The sequence below is a fragment of the Strix uralensis genome, chromosome 6, assembly GCF_047716275.1.
Source record: "Strix uralensis isolate ZFMK-TIS-50842 chromosome 6, bStrUra1, whole genome shotgun sequence".
NCBI lineage: Eukaryota > Metazoa > Chordata > Aves > Strigiformes > Strigidae > Strix > Strix uralensis.
Window position 1 is genome coordinate 4,209,405 of NC_133977.1, and position 20,875 is coordinate 4,230,279.

Sequence of the window (20,875 nt, forward strand, 5' to 3'; positions counted from 1 at the left end):
AGTGAGAGGGGGTGCAATAAAGACAATTAATTTTTTGCAGAAATGCTCACTGGAATGTCATCTGTGGAAAATCCTCCCGCAATCTACCAACGAGCAAAGACAAAACACTTGTTTACAAAGTCTGAGGTAAAAAACTAAGCTTGCAAATAGTAAAATGATGCTTTCCTTCCCTTTATTTATTTTTTAAATTTTCACTGTGAGGGGAATTCACAGGGGGAGTTTTTTTCCCCTACAGGCCTCTGGATTTCCTGGAACTCCTTGCAAAAGAGTTTTTCTTGTCTTCCTTCTAGCTGGTGGTGGACAGGTAGCACTGACACCTGTTGTTGGTTTTAACGTCGCTAGCTAAAATCTCCGCTGTGCCCCTGTACACCCCAGCGGGGCTGAAGTGCAGCGGTGGGCCAGCAGCTGCTTTGCAGGTAGAGCGCTCTGCAGTTAATTTGCAGCACAACCCCTGGCCGTCACCCTTGCCAGTGTTTGCACGAGGCTTCTCCATGGCTGTCCTGTCGCTTGGCCAACATTTTGCAGGTATCAAGTCTAGCGGGACCTGGTTCTGTATCTAACATGCACATCCCTGACACGTGTTACCTCTGGGGTGGTGGGGGCCTGGCCTGTGGGTTTTGAATCAGGTCCTTAAGCAATAAAGCCAGCGTGGGCCGGTCCCTGAGACATCCCTGCATACTTCTCTCGTGTTTTCATCGTCCACGTAGCTGTTCACTGTACACTTGCAGCTCCTGGAGCAGGCAGACTGCATTAGGCTCTCTACTTTCATTTAAAAAGCACAAATAAATGAAAGTTTCTAAATCTCCCAGACAAAAAGCTGGGAAGTGCAAAACAAGTGCAACTGGAAGGCCCAGAAACTTCGCTATTTTGATTTGTGAATCTCTGGGCTTGGGCAGTATTGCCTGTGTAAGAAAGAGTCAAGCAAGAAATACTAAACACACTAAATAAACCCAGTATATGTATTACTCTTAGTAGCAGCTAGTGACAAGCAGTAATAAATTACCGTTCAGAAGTGTGGCTGGGGCCAAATGAAAATATACTGTTAAGTGGTACATGAGCACTGTCATTATGAAAATACACACCTTTGAGAGAATAAAAGTTGTACAAAGAGTACAGATCTGTACAGCTGAGGTGGGCTTTGGGGATGATTAATGTATGTGAAAATGAAAAATTTGACAGAGCTCTGCATATTTATCCAATGTTGGCGAGCAATTGCACATTCTGGTGCAGCGCCTGAGCAGCTAAGGAACAGCGCGCGTGCTGTTTGTGAAGCAGGGTGTTTTGTGACATTGCAGAAGCTGTGTGCGAGCGGGTGGCCGGGTCAGCCTCTGCACAAGAGGACGGGGCCACTACTGCTTGCAGACAAACAGTCGGAGGGATGTTATCAGCGTAAATAGTGGCGTTTGCTTTTTCAGCTTGTCCAGCAGTTTGTTGTCCCTTGGAGCACGAGGTTTCTGTTTGCACAGAGGCTTGCGTGGCAGGAGGGCGGTTTGGGTTTACCCCGTGTTCTCTCTTGGATTGACGTCTGACAAGGGGCGTTCTGGCTGTGTGCTAGAGGGCTGTATGGATTTGGATGTGACAGATAGCTCCTCGTTCGGGGATGGCCATGCCAGGAAAACAAACAGTCTGACTCCCCAAAGGTTTAGTTTTGCTTTATAGAGCTTAACTAATTAACTGGTTTTGGTGATGTTTAGAGGATATTCAAATATCCTGAACTTCAATAGGAACAAGGTCTCACTGGAGTTTTTTCCTGGTGTTTTAAAGCATTGCAGAAGCTCATCTTGAGCCAAGAATGCAGTAACATTATTGGAAATCATGGGAAGAGGTAAATACTAGAATTACAATTACCAGATTAAGGTTATTTCTAAATCTTACTAGGGCCTACATCCAAGAAAGAAAAATCAGACTTAATTAGCAATGTGTTCTGCTGTGTTAATAAGGAGAAGTAAAAGAAGATGAAGCTGGATAGAGACAGACAAAAGGGACAGCGTTCCTGGTTTTGCTGCTGTTAGGACAATACCCTAGATTCCTTTCTTTTGAGATGGTAGGGAGTAATAGCACTGCTTTTTAGCTTGGCTCTGAGTCTGTGTTGTAAGTCTGTTCTCTATTGTTTTTTTTTTTTTCATGTAGCACACCAAGAGGAGTGTAGAGAAAACAGGTTAATTTGGCCATGTATTAATTTGTTAGGGTAGGAAGCCAACAAGGTAGCAGAGGGTTGGGCTGGACCTGGTGGTGGACCAAGGAGGACCCAGCCGACATGTAGGAAACCAAAGTGGAAGTCTGTGGTTGGTCTGGCTTGGGGCAACCCTGGCTTCAGAGATGAAGTGTCGTGGGTGGCGAGTGTTACAACAGTGGTCTGATCTGGATCTGTCCGACCCCAGTAAATGCATCTCGTTGCCATGAGGCTGCTTTGGAAAAGCATGATATTGTGAGCATCTCAGCCCGCATAAAAACAATCTTCAACTTTGAAATTCTTCATCGTATTGAGTTTATTTTCCTTAACCAGCCCTGCTTTCATTTATATACCTCCCCACGCTCTATTCACATACAAACAGCTCCTGCCTCTTTTGTGTTCTTTCTGAGCTGCCTCAGCAGTGGCTCAGCATGGTGGTGTTTAGCGTGGTGTAAGACAAATACATACATCTCTGTCCTACCCAAACTCCTGTTTTCTTTACTGACAGTTACATAAATGGGAAGCAAGGAAGTATACGTGAAAAAGATGTTACATTCCTAGGGGGCACTGCTATCATCCACATTGTTCTGGTATCTGGTGTCTTCCTTCAGGATGCTGTTTGCCAGACATTTCTCAATTTCTCCAGTCTTACAGAGACCACAGTCTTGCAAGCACTTGTATATAGCCCTACGCTCTGTATTGTGGGATTACTTACCGCAAAGTTGAGTACTCAGGAAGGTGCATGCTCAAGCAGGCTTCAAATGCCCTGTCTCAAATGTTATACAACAGTGGAGATGGGAGTGGAATTTAATACAGGCTGTTTCTCAATGGTTGGTGCTATATCCAGTCGTTTGGTTTATCTGCCTTTTGCTTTAAGGATTCATGAGAACTGCAGGGTGAAGCCTTTTTGGTGTATTCCAGGAGAAAAAGAGCAGCTTAGTATTGCTCTGTTGAACCTTGTTTGAAAGCTGCATCCCACTGCCCACGCCACTTGCCACCAGTTACCAAATCTCTGGGGTAGCTTCAGCAGCTAGGCTGATGAACAGGCTAGCCAGGAGTACTCCACGGTAACTGAGAGACTCAAGAGCTCTGATGCATTTTGAGTTTATTTTTCAACCCTTATCAGCTTGGAGCAGCTTTTGTTTTACTGTGTTCCTTGGAGGTCCCATTTAAATCACATACGTGGGGCTGGCATACTGTCTGTCAGCTGGCCTTGTAAATCTGTGATCGGGGTCCCATGTAGCTGCAGAGATGATGACTAGCCTATTAGCTAAGGTTCAGAGACTCCACAGAGCTTTGCGTGTACAATTTGACCTGGGGTTTGAAGGTTACGTCCCCTGTGCAAGCACCAGTGTAAGTGGTCAGTTTTCCCAAACCTTTGATATCACTGTTGAATGCTTTTCCTGTGAAAGAAACAATTTCCTTGTAATAGAATAAATATTGCAGATTTCAACCTGAGTTATTCTAAAGCTCTGGGTTATGAATGAGACCCAAAGGTGCATAAACCAAACAACAATTTATTTTCTGAATGTTCCCATTCTTTCCCTCACAGAGGCTTGTTCCTATCCAAGCATAGAAAGACTAAGAATAATAAAAAGGTAAGAAATAGTTTCTCCTGCTGGCAAATTGGTGCCTACTCTATTGTCTGAAACGCCCATGCAGTGAGACAATGAATCCCAGAGCGTGAAACCCTGTGTTGGTGGGCGAGGAAGCAGCCTGTGGTGCATAAGGAAAAGGGCAAAGCGGTGTCTCACGGGAAGGTTGTGTGCCCTCAGAGCAGCCTCAGCTGAGCAAGACGGAGGCCGTGGTGGTGGTACCTCACTGATGTACGGGGTGCACTCGTGGGGGGAAGATGGTGCTTGAAGGGTGTGACTGAAGAGGGCTGTGTGTAACAGCAAGTATGGGTTTTGCAGTAGAAAAAAAAATCTCATCCACTTTGAGTTTCTTTATGTGCCTCCCTGAGTTATTCATGTGAAAGAAAGAATTCCCATTAAAAAGAAAGGGCGGGGAAATATTTGGGGATTATTTTGTTTTTCTTTAGTTGCAAAGAAACAACATTATCCTCAAATAGTACGAGGATGAAAATACCTTTTCATTAGAGAAAATATCTTTTCTCTAATCACTCTGAAATCACTGACCCTTTCCCAGTGGATCTGGTTTTATAGTCAGATCCCTTTGCCCCCAGCTCTTTGGACACCGTCACTAGATAGTTTTTTGTGTCGTTCCTTGGGTGCGGAGGCTGCTGCTGCTGGGAGAACAGCCGTGCAGGGATGCTGCCGAGCTGTGCAGGGAGCGGGCTCCCACTAGAGCGCGCTAGGACAGTTAAAATGGGGATGGTTTTCTTCTGGCATCAGGATGGAACCATTAAAGATGCCTACGTAAGAAATGGCACCTTTGTTTTTTCAACAGGGGGTCTGGCTGGTTTCCCCATCTTTTGGCTACAGTTTCTCTGGATGAGGCTGAAGTGTGCTGCAAAGCCAGCTGGAGCTGCCTGTGTGCACTGAGGTTTGGGCTGAGTCAAGTTCTGGGAAAGACCTTGTGGAAGCCTGTACACAGAGGGCAGGGAGAAGCTTTGTTCTCAAGCCTTTTATTTAACTTGTCTCACAGTTTCTCGGTTTTAGCTTACTGCTCTGTATGATGGAGGAAGTGGAAATCTGTGCTGTACTTCGAAAAGGACAGGAGTCCATCTCAAGGTCCCATTAATGGCCTCCTGTTGTCGTTTGTGCATTTCAGAACCGCCCCTAACAAACTTGCCCTTCATCACACAAGAATTTTCTGCCTCAGCCAGTACTTGAACCCAGGCTCCTAGACCCTAGCCCTTGTTTGCTACCCTCATTTTCTTCATGTTTACTTAATTAGCCCGCTGGAGCATAACTCCTTTCATGATCTACAGTCTAATACATAAAGATGACAGTGACATGAATCTTGGCTTAAGATTCAATTTGCATGTTAATTCATTGTGGTTCCCCAGATATTTGGAATTTGCTCCGACAGGATCTGGGAGATGATGAAATGCTCCCTGGGTGGGGTGTTCTCATGCCTCCCAGCAAGAGCCTGGAGGGATAGGTGACATAGTTTTACTGTCCACCAGGCATCATCTGTTGTAGAGTGTGGGGGATCTACAAGCAAAAAACAAAGCAAAAGCAAAAAGCAGAGCAAAACTAGTCATCAAGGAGTTCTTCTTAGTACACAATGCAAATAGAGTCAAGGCTGATTGTCATAAGCATCTGGAAATCAGTGAAGCCTGGCAAGAGAGCCTGCAACAGATTAAGAAGGAACGCAGGCATTTTATGTAGCAATCCAGCCTCAGTCATCTTTGGTTCACAGAGTCCCTGAGACACTTGTCTAGGGAAGAGAGAGACTCGAGACAGGGAGGAAAAAGTAATTTCCCTGAGTGGAAGACTAGCCCATGTTGGCTTTGAAGGGTTTGGGCATAAACCCCATCACTCAGTTCCATCCAACTTTCTGCTCACCTTTCTGTCTAATGTCCAGGAGCTGGCTTACAGCAAAAGGCAAATGCTGTGAGCCTGTGTTCATTTCCAGCTCACTGGGGGTCCCAGGAAACCCTCTCAGATTGCTAACAGGCTCATAGGAGACCTGACAGCAATGCAGGCAGAGCTGCCAGTTCGCAGCATGTGTGAAAAAACAGCGGCTTGCCAAAGAGAGCGCAAGGAGGCTCTCCTGGAAAGACAGTCATAGGTGGTTATTTATGTTTGTTACATTAGAGCAAGCTGTGATCCGGACCCCTGAGAGCTAGGATATAGGATAAAAACAGGTCTTGCTGCAAGACCTTGTGATCTGAATAGAAATCATGGCTAAATAGGAGGATGGAAAAAGAGACAGAGTTATATGGAGAGACATGTCCAGCATCATACAGCAGTCAGTGCCACAGCCAGCGGAGGCTTGGAGCAGTCTCTCGCTGGCAGATGTTTTTATTCTAATAGAAGATGTTCTTAGTTGCAGCAAATATCATCCATTTTCAGATCTTGCTGATTTTACATATAGACTAATTTTAACAACAAAAAAAACCAGAAGGAAAGAGAGAGTGAAACAGTTTTTCATAAATCACTTCCTCCTTTTTGTTTTTCCCCCCAAGAAACTGGACCAGGTCACTGTATTTTGGCCTTAGAAACATGGATAACATTTTAATGAACTGTGGAGGAAAAAAAAGAAAATAAATGTTATTTCTTTTCTGTGTTCAGAACTCCATGGCTTTGGATTCCCCAGGAGTTTCTTGTGCTTTCTGAAGTGCTGTTATCCTGTATGCCCTGCCTTCATAATCAGTTTTGGCTCCTTCCTTCTGTTCTGACCTTCCTTGTTCAGAGCCTGCAGTCAAAACAGGACAAATTCTGGCTTTTCAAAATCATTTCACTGAAGTTTTGTGGCTAGGAATAACTAGAAAAGGAAGAGTTTCATTCCCTAGAAAACATCATTAAACTAAACCCTTTTATTTTTCACCTCAATCAAAGTCAGGTTTTTCAGCCTTTCATTAAAAAACAAGTATTTGAAATGGATCAGGAGGCTTTAAAATGAACATTTCCAGGTTCTAGAATAAGCAATGTTATTTTCCAGATAATATTTTTCAGACAAATAGGATTTAGGCGTGTAGCTATTTAGTCATGTAACTATTCCATTAACCAGGGTCCCCAGGAAAACTCTTGAGCAGGCTTTGCCCAGCTCTGGACTTGGGAAATGCAAGTTCTGCTTCCTGCGTGATAATCCTGTGCAAATTAAGTGAGGGGTGTTTGTGTTTCCCTGCGTGCAAACGAGGCAACAACATGTCCGCATTTGCAGTGCAGTTGAAATCTATTGATGAAAAGCCCCGAGCAGGACTGAGTTACATTAATCGTAGGCACAGACTCAGCCTGTGTGGATGTGGCAAATCCACCTGTAAGAGGCAGGGAGCCTTCAGGATGGGGATGACAAACACCACTCCTCATTAGGCAGAGCTGAGGCAGGTACTAATTACCCTGGAGCTGCAGTCGGATGCTGGTGGTTCTTGCCAGCATGCAAGCTGTGTCCTGACTTGCTTGTTGATTCCTGCAGATCAGCAGCAAAGAAGGTGGCTGGGTCTGACCCTTTTGTGGCAAGAGCAGGATTACCATTGGCTTTGCAGTAGCGCACCTTTCCTCCACACTGGCTTTCGGTTGTCTCCATACATTTCAGGCATTGAAACTGTGTCTCTGTGCCCATCTCTGCTCAGTGGCTCTTGTTCTGGAGTCACTGGAGCTATCAGTTGTGCTTTAATTGTGGAGCTGTTTTCCTGGGCTAAATTAACTGAGGCATGGGGGTGACAGTTTTGGCCCCATATGAGTTCAGCGGTAAAAACTGAGCCCGGGACTCAGGCCAAGGCAGCAGGGCCAGAGGGAACTTAGTGGGACTTCCTGCAAAACACAGCTACAGACTTTCAACCATGTTCTTCAATTCACCTAATGTTTTCTTCAGCCCCGGTTTTTAATTAAAGATAATATAATTAATCACATAGTTATGGCCTCATCCCATTGTCTTATAAGACTTGGGTGACTAATAAGGACAAGGTAACACTTCAGTTTATTTTGCTGTGTTTTATTGACTAATTTAATGTAGTTGAAAAGAAGCAAACATGCTTGGCACAGAATTCCCAAAACATAAAATTTTGCTGACAATATGCAACATTTAGCTTTTTCTGGAGAGCTGGAGAGTAGGATTTTTTTTATTTACACTGTTTTTCACATAAATACACACCTTGTCAGAACCTGGAAAAAGACTTGCTTGGGTCTGATCACGTCCATTTAAGTCATCTCACAAGCACGCATCAGAATTATAACAAACACACAGGGGAAGAACAATTTCTCCAGGCAAGAGGCAGTTTAATCACGATGGGTCAGATAAAAATCCTTTAAATAGAACATGGGGAGTTCTTCCTTTATAGATTTAGTTCCTGCAAGGGGCTGAAATCCCAGTATTAGGCAGCATCAAATCCCACTGATGCCATAAACCGTAGCAAGGTGCACACTGAGACTAGGAGTTAAGAACAGATGTGATTGAATCATGTGAAATATTTTTTACTCCTGGATTGATGTTAGAGACTCGGGTCTGATCTTGTGGTTTCGAGAAAGGATGGTTAATTCTTCACATCCTGTCTTTTTGTTCAGTTTTGACGTTTCTCTGCCAAAGTCCTTTACTGATCCACTGTTCGTAATTTTACTGGATTATCAGCATCATCCGATTGGGAAAGAGGGCAGCTCTTTTCTTCAGAGACATTTTAGGCTAAAGAGATCCTCTTCTAAGCCTCTTGGGTGTAGGGAAGACCCTGAATGCTGATCTTCATGGGGTTCCTTGTGTTCCCAAAGAAGCAGGCATAAATGACAAGGCTGCGGGAAGTCCAGTATTTGAAGTCTGATCTCCAGCTCTGTGGCAGATCTCCAATGTTGCATTGGAAGAGATTCTACCCTCGCACAACAGCAGTAAGCTGGGGCTGTAGTAGGGAGAAGATTTAGCGTTCCCAGTTTACATCATGCACATCAGTTCCTGCAGCCCCAGCTGACATTGCCGACCATGCCAGGCTTGGCTTAACACAAGCCTGTGGCTGGTTCTTCCTGGCTGGTGCAGGTCAGAGGCTGGGCCCTGGTCTACTGATGTTTTCCCTGGCAACCCTCTCTGTGTTCAGGGGTGGCATGAGCAGGACTGCGTTAGGGTGGGCTCTCTCTACGTTTCGTGCCTTACCGGCAGCAAGAGAGTCGGCCGCTGCTCTACCTGCTGTCAGGCTGCTGTGTGTGCATCTGCTGGATTCACCCCATCTCTGGTAGCTATATATGCATTTTTCTCCAAAATCAGCCCATCTTGAAAGATGCTCACCAAAATACGTCCTACCGGTTTTCTTCCCTGCAGGTTGGGCAGAAAGGACCCTGCTTAACAAGGTGCCTAAGAGCTGCTGATCTGTGCTCATCTGAACCAGCCACCACTAGATTAATTCCTTCCAGTCCTTTCTCATCTTCTGATTTTACCTTTTCACTGCCATCAGTATTTATGTTCTCCTCTGTCCAAAGACTCGTTGTTACTTGGTTTGCAGCTGGCTTTTGCCGGTCACGTGATTTCACTGCAGATCTTGCAATAATTAGTGGTTTAGGGTTTTTTCTGAGGATGGTGAGACTCTTGGTGGTTTGTTTTTGTTTTAGGTGATGAAGCTCTAGTTCAGTTACCGCAGAAAACTGAAAGTTGCATGAAGGTTGAAAACTAGAAGGCAGACATTCAGATTGTATGGAGTGTTTTTATAAACCCATTAATTTTCAAGCTAGTTTCACAGCTTCCAAGCCTAACTTGAAAGTTTTGAGTGTTTGGGGTAGGCAGTACTACACAAACAACATCCATTTCAAACACATGTGCAGCCACAAGCCTCTCATGGTTGGCACTGTGAAAACATTGCTATTTCTCCTACAAATAATAGCATGTAATATTACTTAGACTAGTTTGATGTCCCAGTTGGAGATGTGTCATGCAGTGCACCAGTTTTGTTTTCGTCTTGCTACTCATTTCTTTTACTTCCACCTGCTAGCTGAAATACTACAGCCCTCTGAACTGATTTTACTGTTTCCCCCTGATTTTCAGTTGTGCTCAGATTAGCACTTGTCTTTGTGATCCTTGCCTTTCCCCCGTGTTCTCTTCTCTATGACATGATCAAAATTTGTTTGCACAGGATTTTTATGAACTTCTGCATTCACTAACAATGGGCCAACTTGTCTTTTGAAATTTCCCCCATCAGTTTTCCCCTTTGGCATCTCCTGCAGCCTGCCATTCCTTAGCATTAAGGTCTATCACGTCGCCCAATTTTCCAGGAAGAAATTCTGATTAGGCAATAAATGCTGGGCTATCCATCATTTTATGCCAGTCACAAGTTACATGGTGCTTCTCAGCCTATAACGCACAGATCGTTCTTAATCAACTGAAGTGAGCTGTGGGTAACAGAGCTAAAGACCTGTTTCCATTGCCATCTCCTTGCGATCCTGTCTAACACCACAGAAGTAAGGCAGAGACATTGTTAAGTGCCACGTAACTGTGCAGCACAGCTGATTAAAAACCTGTAAAGCTCAGATGGTTTTGCAAAAGTCCTGTCAGTCAGCTTCCATTTCATTTCAGGTCTTATTTTCATTTATTTACAGTATCGCCCATTACGTGTAGAGTGTTTGCTAAACACTAAAGAATAATGGTCCTGTCCCACGTAGCTGACAGCAGAAGGGCTGACAAAGGGAAGGAATGCAGTAAAAGTGGTAATTTATGTATGATTCATGCTTCCCAACCAGCTGTGCTGATAAAAAATGGCCAGTTTTATGGGAAGGTTGGAAAACAAAAACAAAATTGCCTTTGTGGCAAAACAAATACAAAATATTTGGACCAGCACTTTGATTAAAGATGACTTATTGCTGGCAGCACAGGGAAGGGAGTCCTGGAGAGACATTTAGATTTATCAGATGCAGGCCTGTGTAGGGGAAGATGTTTCTCACATGGACACCTGCACCTAAGACAATATGGAGACAGCACCAGCAGATCTTGCCTACGGCACAGAAAAAGCTGATAGAGAAGCAGGAAAATAGAAGAATCTAAATGTGAGAGATGAGAATTGATAAGGCAGGGGTGGAGTTATGAGCTGAGGTCAGTTGATAAGGCAGGGGTGGAGTTATGAGCTGAGGTCAGTTGGTGAGGCAGGGGAGGAAGTGATTGGAGGTAGTTTTTCAGCAAATTGCCAAGTAGTCCCACATCCACCTAACAGAGAATTCTGCAGGAAGGTTTGTGTTTTCATCCAACCCTGTGACTTGGGGTCTGACTTTGCTCCACTTAGAGGCAATGACAGACTCCTATTGATTCATGGGAGCCTTAGAAATCAAAGAAAACTTGCTGTGGCAACTGGCTAATTCAATAAAAGCATTGATTTCTCCAGCTGGACAATTAAAGAGCGTGAATGCAGTGTAGCTGGTTTCTGTTTCTGCATTAATGTAACAAATGATCATTGATTCAAGCAAGAGGAAACTGTACCCCAAAGGAAAGGACCTTCCATATTAAAAAATCACCCAGCCTATGTGAGTTGGTCTTTAATGTGCCACAGATAGAGCTGGTTAATATTCACTGGGAGTCCTTTGCCTGCGTTTCCCTACCTAACCTGTCATTCTGTTGTAGAGCACCCTTGGGTTCTGGGGTTTGTCTCAAACACTGACTTTATCAACCAGCATTCCTATGAGAGTTTGAGAGTCACTCTTTTGGGCTGAGACTCTTCAGTATGTGCAGAGCAAAAGGCAGCTTAGAGCCATGCTATACTTGGCACAGCTGAGCTGTCTGTGCCTGATGTTTATTGTAAAACAAAACCAGTCTTCACGTCCACACTTTTCTTCCTTGTGTCATCCAGCAACTGAAAAAGGGTTTCCCTCAGCCACAGCACAGCAGCACCAATCTGTAGGTTGTTTTAGCCACTTCAGAAAATGGAAGAAGAAAAATCTCAGCATCTTTTCTATCTTTCCTTCTTACACAGTTCCTGGTTTCTCATGGACATTAAAACAAATACCGTATCTGCATCCTCACTGCAGCTAATGGGAGCAGGCACCTGGACACATATGTGCCAGGAGAAATCTGAAGGTCACTCATCTCTGCTCTTTGCAGTATGTGTCTGTTCTGGTTAGCAGGACTTAGGAGTTAGTTGACTGGGTCCTCCTCACCTTGCAGAGCAGCTGAGGTAAAGGCAGACACACAGGGACAGGGAAGACCCTAGAAAGTGGATGCAGGAGCCCATGGGGTTCAAAACAGGTAGTGGGAGCATCTCATAGCATCACTTCAGTGATGACACTAGTTTCTCCCTGGGTTCAAGACAGCAGTCTCTTCCCCCACAGTGGGGAAGATGCTTTGAGCCCCACATCAAAGCCATAAAAAAGGAACTTCTCAAAGCACTCATGGTAGCTGAGAATGGGCCCTGATATTTTCAGAGCTGCTGGGTAGTTGCAAACTTAAGTTATAGCTTCATGCTTCGCTGCACTGACTCAGGAGTCAGTGATGCAGTATGATGACACTTCTTTCATAGGCAACTGGTTTGCCACTGTCCATTTGTAAACCCCTTTTGCCTGTTGAGATTAGCTGTCATGGTCTTGAGGCGTATGGCTAAAACTTGAACTAACTGCACCTAACGAACTGCACCACAGAAGCCCTGACAGTCAGATGCAGGGCTGCCAGCTGCTGACAAGACCAGCCACCAAGGGCTGACAAGACGAGCCACCAAAGACTAGCCTTGCAGCAGGAAACACATCCTGGTGTCCCCGGCTCCTAATTTGCAGGCTGGCTAGCATACATGGGCTGTCAGTGGAGGTGGGTGCCACGGGCATGCTGCAGCGCTGGCCCAGAGGCACAGCTGCCTCTGCTGTTCCCTGCTAGCGATGGTAACTTGGAGTGCAGGGGCAGGACAGGCAGCATTTTAACAGCTACTGTTGTTTGCGTTGGTGTATGAGAGTCAGGGCACTGACCTGGGGAATGTCTCATTTTCACATTGATCCATGGACTTTGACGTAGAGCAGACTCGCCCCGATAACGGATGGGACATCCCAACACACACTGACCCGCCACAGATAACCATCTCCTATCGTCACCTTGCAACAGCAGGCCACTGCTTCAGTGCTTCATGTCTTTCTCTTTTTTTTTTTTTCTTTTCTTGTAGCCTGCACCTGCAATAGAAATGTTCTGAGAGGCTCCAGAAAACACAATGCTCCTTCTGCTCTTCATCCCAGAACGGGACTTAAGAGGTGTGATAAGAGTTGTGGAGCGTTAACGGAGCAGGATGCTCAGTGCTAGAGGGGAGGAGGGATATTTTGATCAGCCACCAAGGATGTTAAGTTAAGCAGCTTTACAATGTAGCCTCATAGAAAGTGGCTGTTAGAAAAATGTGTCTATTAAAAGGTCAGGTGTGGTCTTGCGTTCTGGACTGACACTTGCACAAGATGGTAGATGATACATAATGAATACCTTATTAGGTTAATTTTGTGTATTTTGGGTCGCTGTGAAAAGCCCACTAGAAAAATAACAGTTTTCTCAGAGTATGCCAAATTGCTGGTGTTTATTATTTCTGCAAATAATACTGAATCTGTAACTTGTTTGAGAGCAGCTTATTGCAATATTCGGTGGTCAAATTTGGAGCATTAACTGGATAGATAGCTGCTTAGTGTGCTTCTCTTCACTGATCATGGGAACAAAACTCTCAAATTTCTCATGTGCAATGGGCAGAGGGACAACTACAAGTTCAGTTTCGCTACTCCAAGCCATTCAAAAATTGTAACATCTTTTGCATTATGTGGTCTTTCTCATGTCCATGTCTTTTTAGAGTTTATGTTTTTCAGCATTTCTTTTCAGTTGTGAGGGCTGAAAATGGATCTTTTGCTTTAAGGAAAGACAGTTCTCTCACTTATACCCCAGATCCTGGCACAAGGAACGTTAGGGAAAAAATGAAATACCTGAGAGCACCAAATCACAAGTGTTCTTTCAGAATAAAACACAGGATTTGCTCCCAGTAAACTGTCAGTACTCCTGCTCAAGTGTAGAGTGCTTGTAGGAAAGCTCTGTGAAGAGTGCCCAACAGACTTGTTTAAATATTCATATACACATTTACAGACTTAGAACTTTTTCCCCAGTAGTAACATAGCTCCATTCTTGTAACTGCTGGTAGCTGTCACAGATGCTTTTTGTTTCCTAGTAAAAAGCACCAGAGGCAACAGTGGTATGTTCAAGAGAGCTTTGATGCAGAATGTTCAAAAGGATAATTTCTATTCCCTCTCCAAAGCCTGTCCCCCAGAAACCTTCCTTGACCTCTTCCAGGCATGAAACGGTCCCACATGAGCCTTGGTGCTGTTCTTCATAAGATTCTTCCATGTCCTCCCCACATGCATCTTGCCCAACAGACAGCTGAAACGTTACCAGCAATGCTTTGTTCTGTGGATGGATTTTGAGTATTAATAAGATGGTCAGGAAGAATGGGACTCTTTCATGTCTTGTCAAAGCAGCACAAGTAGGATGCTCCTTTTATGAGATTGGCCACGGCTCCTCCCTCCTCTAGATCATCTCTTTCATGTGCCTGAGCAGGACTGAGGTGATAGTCTGCTTCATAAGGAGCTGTAACAGCATGGGAAACAGATCAGGACGTAGTTTGCAAACAGCAAAGAGAAAACTCAGAGACAGAATGAAAAACAGCAAAAAAAGGAGCTGATTGCAGTTTTAAGTTGAATTTCCACTACCTTACAAGTGGGCATTCCAGTATGAGTACATTAAATTCATGTATTACTCAACAGCCAGGGCTATTTAGCAATAAAGACCTCTGGCACTAAAAGAGACTCAAACCAAATCTTTCCAACCAGCAATAAAACACAAGGAGTGTCATGCTGAAGATCACTGGGTCGCATAGCTTGTTAAGGCAAGAGGCTGGAGGCTGATTTGTGCAATCGCTGCAAGTGATGTTGTCCTGTGACACACTCACTGTCATAGATAACTGCCTTGGAGATTAAAAAAGAAAAAAATGAAATATAGCCCTACAAATGCACTTCTGTGGCCACAGTAAATTAAATCGCGCACACACACACACACAGAGGACAACAGGGCTTTTTGAAACTTGATCCAGGCTGCATTTGGAATTGGTTTTATAACTGTTGATTGCTGTCTGTGAAAAAAAAATAACTGCAAGCGACGCTTGTTGTGCGTCCCAGAAAATGAGAAAAAAAGCCTCAAAGCCAATGCGTGCAATAGAGTCTTGTCTGGAAGTCCCCCACTTCCAGTCGAGGGCAAAGGAAGGATGTAGTGCAGGGTTTTCACATTTTCTCATGTAAAGGAGAAGATGCTTGACTCCACAGCTTTCCTGAGATTTGAATAATGAAATAGTTCTAACTAATGTTTATACTAAGGTTTGACTTCTGTGGTGCTTTACATTGCATCCATAGCATGCAAAGTGCCTTCCTGCCATCAAGGAGAGACCTCTGGCTCCCCCAGTCTGGTGCCCCAGTCTTGCAAGGATGCCATCACAGGCTTTTCTTCCCATTTGTGGGTAGCTGTTCCACATTACAGTTGTCTGTGGAGTTAAGCATGTGAAAAATGATTGTGGAAGTGAGGCTTTGGATTATTTAAGGGCTATATATTGCAAGATGTTTTCTTCTGGGGATTTTGCAGGCAGGTGTGAGCTTGCCCTGCTCATACTCCAAGGAAAACCTCAGCTGTAGAAATGTGTGTGTAGGTAGCTGATAAGCCATGCCTCTCACCATGGCTGCATTTGCATTGTTCCTGTTCAGCTCAGAGCCGAAGAAGAGGTCACATCTGTGTTACTGATTGTGGCTGAATGACCCACACCGTGGTGGGAGTCCCAGCTTGGGTCTCTCTTCAGCAGCAGGGAGGAAGGTGATAGGAGAGTAACTCAGTGCATCTAAGTTGGCTGCATGCACAGAAATGGTCCATGAAGCCTTCTGCCATGAGAAAGCACGTGAATGTAGTATTTCCAAGCTAAAATTTCAGATACTTCACCATCAAAACCCATCCATCTGGACCACTTGTAAGAAATTACATCAAAGTGGTATTAATTTGTGGGACTGAGCGAGTCTCTGTAAATACCAGTAGTGTAGGAGCGCAGTGTTTTACATTAATGGAGCCCCAAGGCTCTTGCCTGTCTCAAAATGGTGCATTCTTGGGCACCCTTTGTGCCCAGAGCACTGTGAAAATAGTCATGCAGCTCAGAATTGCTTGCAATATCTTATTCCATTGCTAGTCTACACTTTTTCCAATTTAATCTGTGCCTAACTTGCTTCATGTAAACGCAGGAGACAAAATGTTGATTCTACAATAGCTGGAGTAGTCATGCAATCCTGTGTCTAGATATCACAGCCTCCTCAATATTGCTGTTCTTGTGTTGAGAGGAGAAATTTTTCCTCCAGCTGGGAGACTGGGAGAGAGTTGATCTGTTCGTTGATGATTTCTGTTATTACATGTTATGTTATTTGCGCACTCTAGGTTTCTTCATACAAGTTAAACAGCCTGCACTGGTGAGAAGGTTAATGCCTTGCTATGTCATCTGACTGACACTGGATATTATCTCCGCATTTATCCTCTGGTTTAACTTCCAGGAAGAAGTTACATCCTAGAAAAATACCACAATCCCATTTGCCCTCAGAAGTCCTTACTGCTGTCTTTGAATTATCAGAATGGTACAAACTGAGGCTTATTTACTCTTTTCTAGTGAGATACATGTATATACATGCATATTATAGTCTGTCTTGAAACTAGTTTTGGAAAGCAAGGTATCAGCTAGCTTCTTTCCATCCACTAGTACTCCCAAATCCTTCTCCTCAGGGCTGCTCTCAATCCACTTATCTCTCAGGCTGTATTTGTGCTTGGGATTGCCCCAACCCATGTGCAGGACATTGCACTTGGCCTTGTTAAATTTCATGAGGTTCACATGGTCCCAGCTCTCCAGCCTGTCCAGGTCTCTCTGGATGGCACATCCCTTCCCTCCAGTGTGTCGGCCGCACCACACAGCTCAGTGTCGTTGGTGAACTTGCTGAGGGTGCCTCGATCCCACTGTCCACGTCACCAACAAAGATGTTAAACATCTCTGGTCCCAACACACACCCCTGAGGAACACCACTCAACACTGGTCTCCAATTGGACATTGAGCTGTTGACCACAGTTCTTTTGAGTGCAACCATCCAGCCAATTCCTTATCCACCGAGTGGTCCATCCATCAAATCCATGTCTTTCCAATGTAGAGACAAGGATGTCGTGCAGGACAGTGTCAAAAGCTTTGCACAAGTCCAGGCAGATGACATCAGTTGCTCTTCCCTCATCCAGTACTGCTGTAACCTCGTTGTAGAAGGCCACCAAATCTGTCAGGCACAATTTGCCCTTAGTGAAGCCATGTTGGCTGTCACCAATCACCTCCTTATTTTCCATCTGATGCTACTTCTGTTTTCTTGGAGGCAATGAATGTTGCTTCCAGTGCATCATCAAATGTCTCGTTATTAAGTAATTAGAGAATGGTTTTTATAAGCATTTTGACTGTAAAGAACCCCAATTACTATTATTATTACTACCTTCTGGCAATGAAGAGGAAGACACTGATGAATCCTCCTTTGATGTCTGTTGAAACAAGCTGAAGAAAAAGGGCAGACCTTTGGACTCTAAATAATGGTACTATCCATAAATAATAAAGGTCTTCAGGGCCCTTTGTAGACAAACTATAACTTCCTACCAAAAGGTGTTCATCTTCATGCACAGGCACAGTGTCTGTGCTATGCTCCTCTCTTACCAGTGGTCCAGCTGCATTTCATGGCTATAAACTTCTTACAGAACATATTTTTTATTGTGCTAGTTGTAATGGCATCCAAAAGGACACACATCTAGGGGTTGTTGTGGGGTTTTTTTAATAATTTAAAAGTTTTTCCAGACAGAAATTTGGTTTGGGCAAGGAAAAAACCAAGAAGCAACAAACCAGGTCATTTGTTTGAGATTTCCAGACATCCAGACTGGAGGTGACTTCAATTCTGGCCAGTTCTGCAACTTGGTAGCTGCAAAACTCAGCAAGTCATTTGTGATGTCTTGGACCTTGGACCAAGGAGCCCAGAATATAGTCACCAAACAACCTTGCTAACAGCCAGGGAGATCTGCCAGGCCTGCCAGACGTCCAGAGGTCCAGGACTAATGGCCCTAGACAACTTGCTTTCATCTTTGCTTTGCAGATATGGTAGGACCAGTACAACCAGGAGCTGTCTGACCTGCTGAGGAGGTCCTGCACGGTGGATCACTATATGTCCACCAAGTATGGCTTGTTTTGGGTGTGATTGATTATCTGTGGCTATCCAGAAGGTGCTGGACTTGCTGTGCCCTTAGTGCGAGTCCGTCCAACAGTACTTGAGTTTAATTTCTTCCATACCCAAGAAAGCTTCCATTTGATGGCAGAGTTACGATATCAACTCTAGACTTTGTCTTGCTGTCATTTCTGTTTGAAAAATAAAACTGTAGCATGCTGTTAGGTAAGTCCAGCAGTATAAATTCTCTGAGGTATAGATCTAGAGTGGAGTCTTGCCCGTTTGGTCATCCAGGGATGGGCATACCATAGCTAAAGAGCTCTGTGTGTATCAAGGGCAACTCCCAAGATAAGGGCACATCATGCAACCACTAGTGAGGGCGTACTGGTGGCAGGCAGCTGGGTAATTGCAAACTCTCGGTCTGCAGCTGAGGCCCAGGTACATGGCAGCACATCTTACAGCAACTCCTGGGGAGCCGCTGTCTTCCCCAGCACGTGTACCACGCCTGCTCCCCAGGTCTCCAAGGTACACGTTGTGTGCCTTGTGCTCAGGCACATACAGATTTTGAAATAGGGGCCATAAACTCACAGCATGCCTTATAATAAGCCCTTCTCGTGTGCACTGCGCTGCCTTCAGCTCCGTGAACCAGATCAGAAGCTTTCATGAAGGACCAAACTGTTTTCTCTCAGGAAGGGTGATCCAAACGGTTTTCTCTCAGGAAGGGTGATGGGGTGCTAGTCATTAGGGAAAGGAGGGGCGAGCACTCTCTCCCAGGCTGATTACTGAGCCTCAGGTTGAGCCGCCCTCCCTCGCCTGTTCAGTGAAGATTGCCCATCTCCATTGTACGAGCCAGAGAATCAAGCCCTCTTTTGGGACATCTGTCTTTTATCAATGACCTGAAGAGGGAAAAGGGTTCTTTAACCTTTCCTTTGCTATAAATTAAGGAGCTTTCAGAAGCAGGTGAGCAAGCCCTTCTCTGCTTCTGTCTATGCTCCTCCATCACTGTAGTGCTTGTATGAGATTATTACAACACATATTTTTCTTCTACAGCAAGCAAGTTCCCAGCTATAGGAGGCTGACAGGCCTTGTGTAACTTGTCATTACTCATCAGCACTCCCTATACTCGTTTAGATCTCAGGGTGTGGTTTTAATTAGCTGATTTTGTAATAACACCCAGGTGACTTGATGGATAGACACCCTAGAAACCTATTAAATAGGAGTGTAGTGACTCCATGTCCTTAGAGTACTCTTTTGGATTGTTATTTGCTTCTAGAAATTGAGTCTGTGGGGTTGTTTGTCTTTCCCCTTAGCTTTCAAACCTGGTGGTTGAATTCAACCTGGTTATGCTGGTGGATAAACTCCACAGAAATGATCATACCTGTAAATATTTCATAGAAATGTGCAACCAGGTGTATGTTAAGTGCCTGGACTGAGAATCCTGTGCTTGTTCATGTAACAGAAAATCTGTGTGGGAAGGAGTGTGTCCCAGTTATGGGGGAAAAAAGTTACTTCCAACTCAGTTACTAAATCTGAGCCAGCTGGACTATAAGTAGGTGTTTTATTATCCTGTAATAATCTTAGTTTATGTTTTTTCCTGTTGCTGCTTTTAAGATCTCTTACCTCAGCAGCTTAGCGATGTCTTCCATTTTGCTAGGCTTCTGTGGTCTTCAACATGTGTCAATGAAGTCTCACGGGCTTTAGCTGAAGCTGCTTGGGGCTTTGAAATGATCTGTCAGCAAGGTATGCAGCTGGCCAAGGACTTTTTAGTATCTGATATCAGATACAGTCAGCCTTGTATATCCAGACTCTATATTGTTTGGAGCTAAACAAAGCTTTGCTTTGATCATCTTTATAACACTGAGCAGATTTTTGGTCTAGTTGGTTGCCTTTTGAATAGCTCAATAAAATCAAGTGGCACCCTCTGTACAAGTTGAACTTTTGCTTTATCTCTGTTTTGGTGGGGTTTCATTGAGCTTATTTTTCAGTGGTGTCCTTAGGTTTGAAACAAGAAGCTCTTTTTTTAATCTGATGCAGTCAAGACCATTAAATACCTTCCTAAGAATGTCTTGCTCTATGTTCTGCAAGTTGGACAGTTGTTCGATCATCTGCACTCATCTATACTCAACCCAGACATGGATTTGGGTCTTTCAGCCCACTATTTCAGGTTCAGTGGAAGGTGTCTGTCCCTACATAAGCATACTTGGCTAGCTGGTCCCATTTTTATATGGGAGAAGCAAGATGAGCGTAGTTTGGTTTTTTTTCAGTACAGGTGATCACTGCTCTGTGGATACAGGCTTCATGTTCTGTCTTGCAGTATCTATCAGGATAGAGCTCTCGGTGTTACTTCTTTCTACTTTTTCAAGTCGACCATCTGTGAAGCTGATCTTGCTTTTATTATGGAACAAAGGAAACTCCCTTCTTTTCTAAATCCACGACTGAGGGTTTATCTTCCTGTCGTGTGCAGATGACTATAGTTAATTTTTAACTTAATACAATTTTAACCTTTCAGGAAATGTATGTTTCCATTGCATACAGAACAGCACACTCATGATACAGCTGTTGTCACAAGTGCATCTTGCATCTGCTGTTTCCTTATTCTTGCAGTCTGTCTTCAGGCCTTTTAATTTGGAAGCTGGATTGTTGGAGTTTTTTGGCAGCTTTGCTGACACTTTCATTTGGAAAGCACGGTTGTCCCCAGCCTTGAAAATACCCATTGTTCTTTGCAAAGTCAAAGCCATTTTTCACAGTGACCTTGCTTTGACCTTGTTATCAGTCTAACCATAAATAGTATGATCTCTAATTAGTCCATCTGTTAGCTGTCCAGGTTCACACGACACGACATAAATGTTGCCACACAGATTGGAAACTAGCTGAATGCACAAAGAACGATAAATGAGAAATGTCAGAGAAGTTGGATGCT

At 44.2% G+C, this 20,875-nt stretch overlaps 1 protein-coding gene across 1 annotated transcript in view; it reads left to right on the top strand.

Annotated features, from left to right (window-relative positions):
* ABCA12 (ATP binding cassette subfamily A member 12) overlaps window positions 1–20,875 on the top strand; it is a 114,076-nt gene that overhangs the window by 434 nt on the left and 92,767 nt on the right. Inside the window, exons 2-5 of the mRNA XM_074872358.1 lie at window positions 291–304; window positions 897–906; window positions 1,725–1,825; window positions 3,726–3,771. Coding sequence (XP_074728459.1) covers window positions 291–304; window positions 897–906; window positions 1,725–1,825; window positions 3,726–3,771 — 171 coding nt within the window. The remainder of the gene's footprint in view (window positions 1–290; window positions 305–896; window positions 907–1,724; window positions 1,826–3,725; window positions 3,772–20,875) is intronic.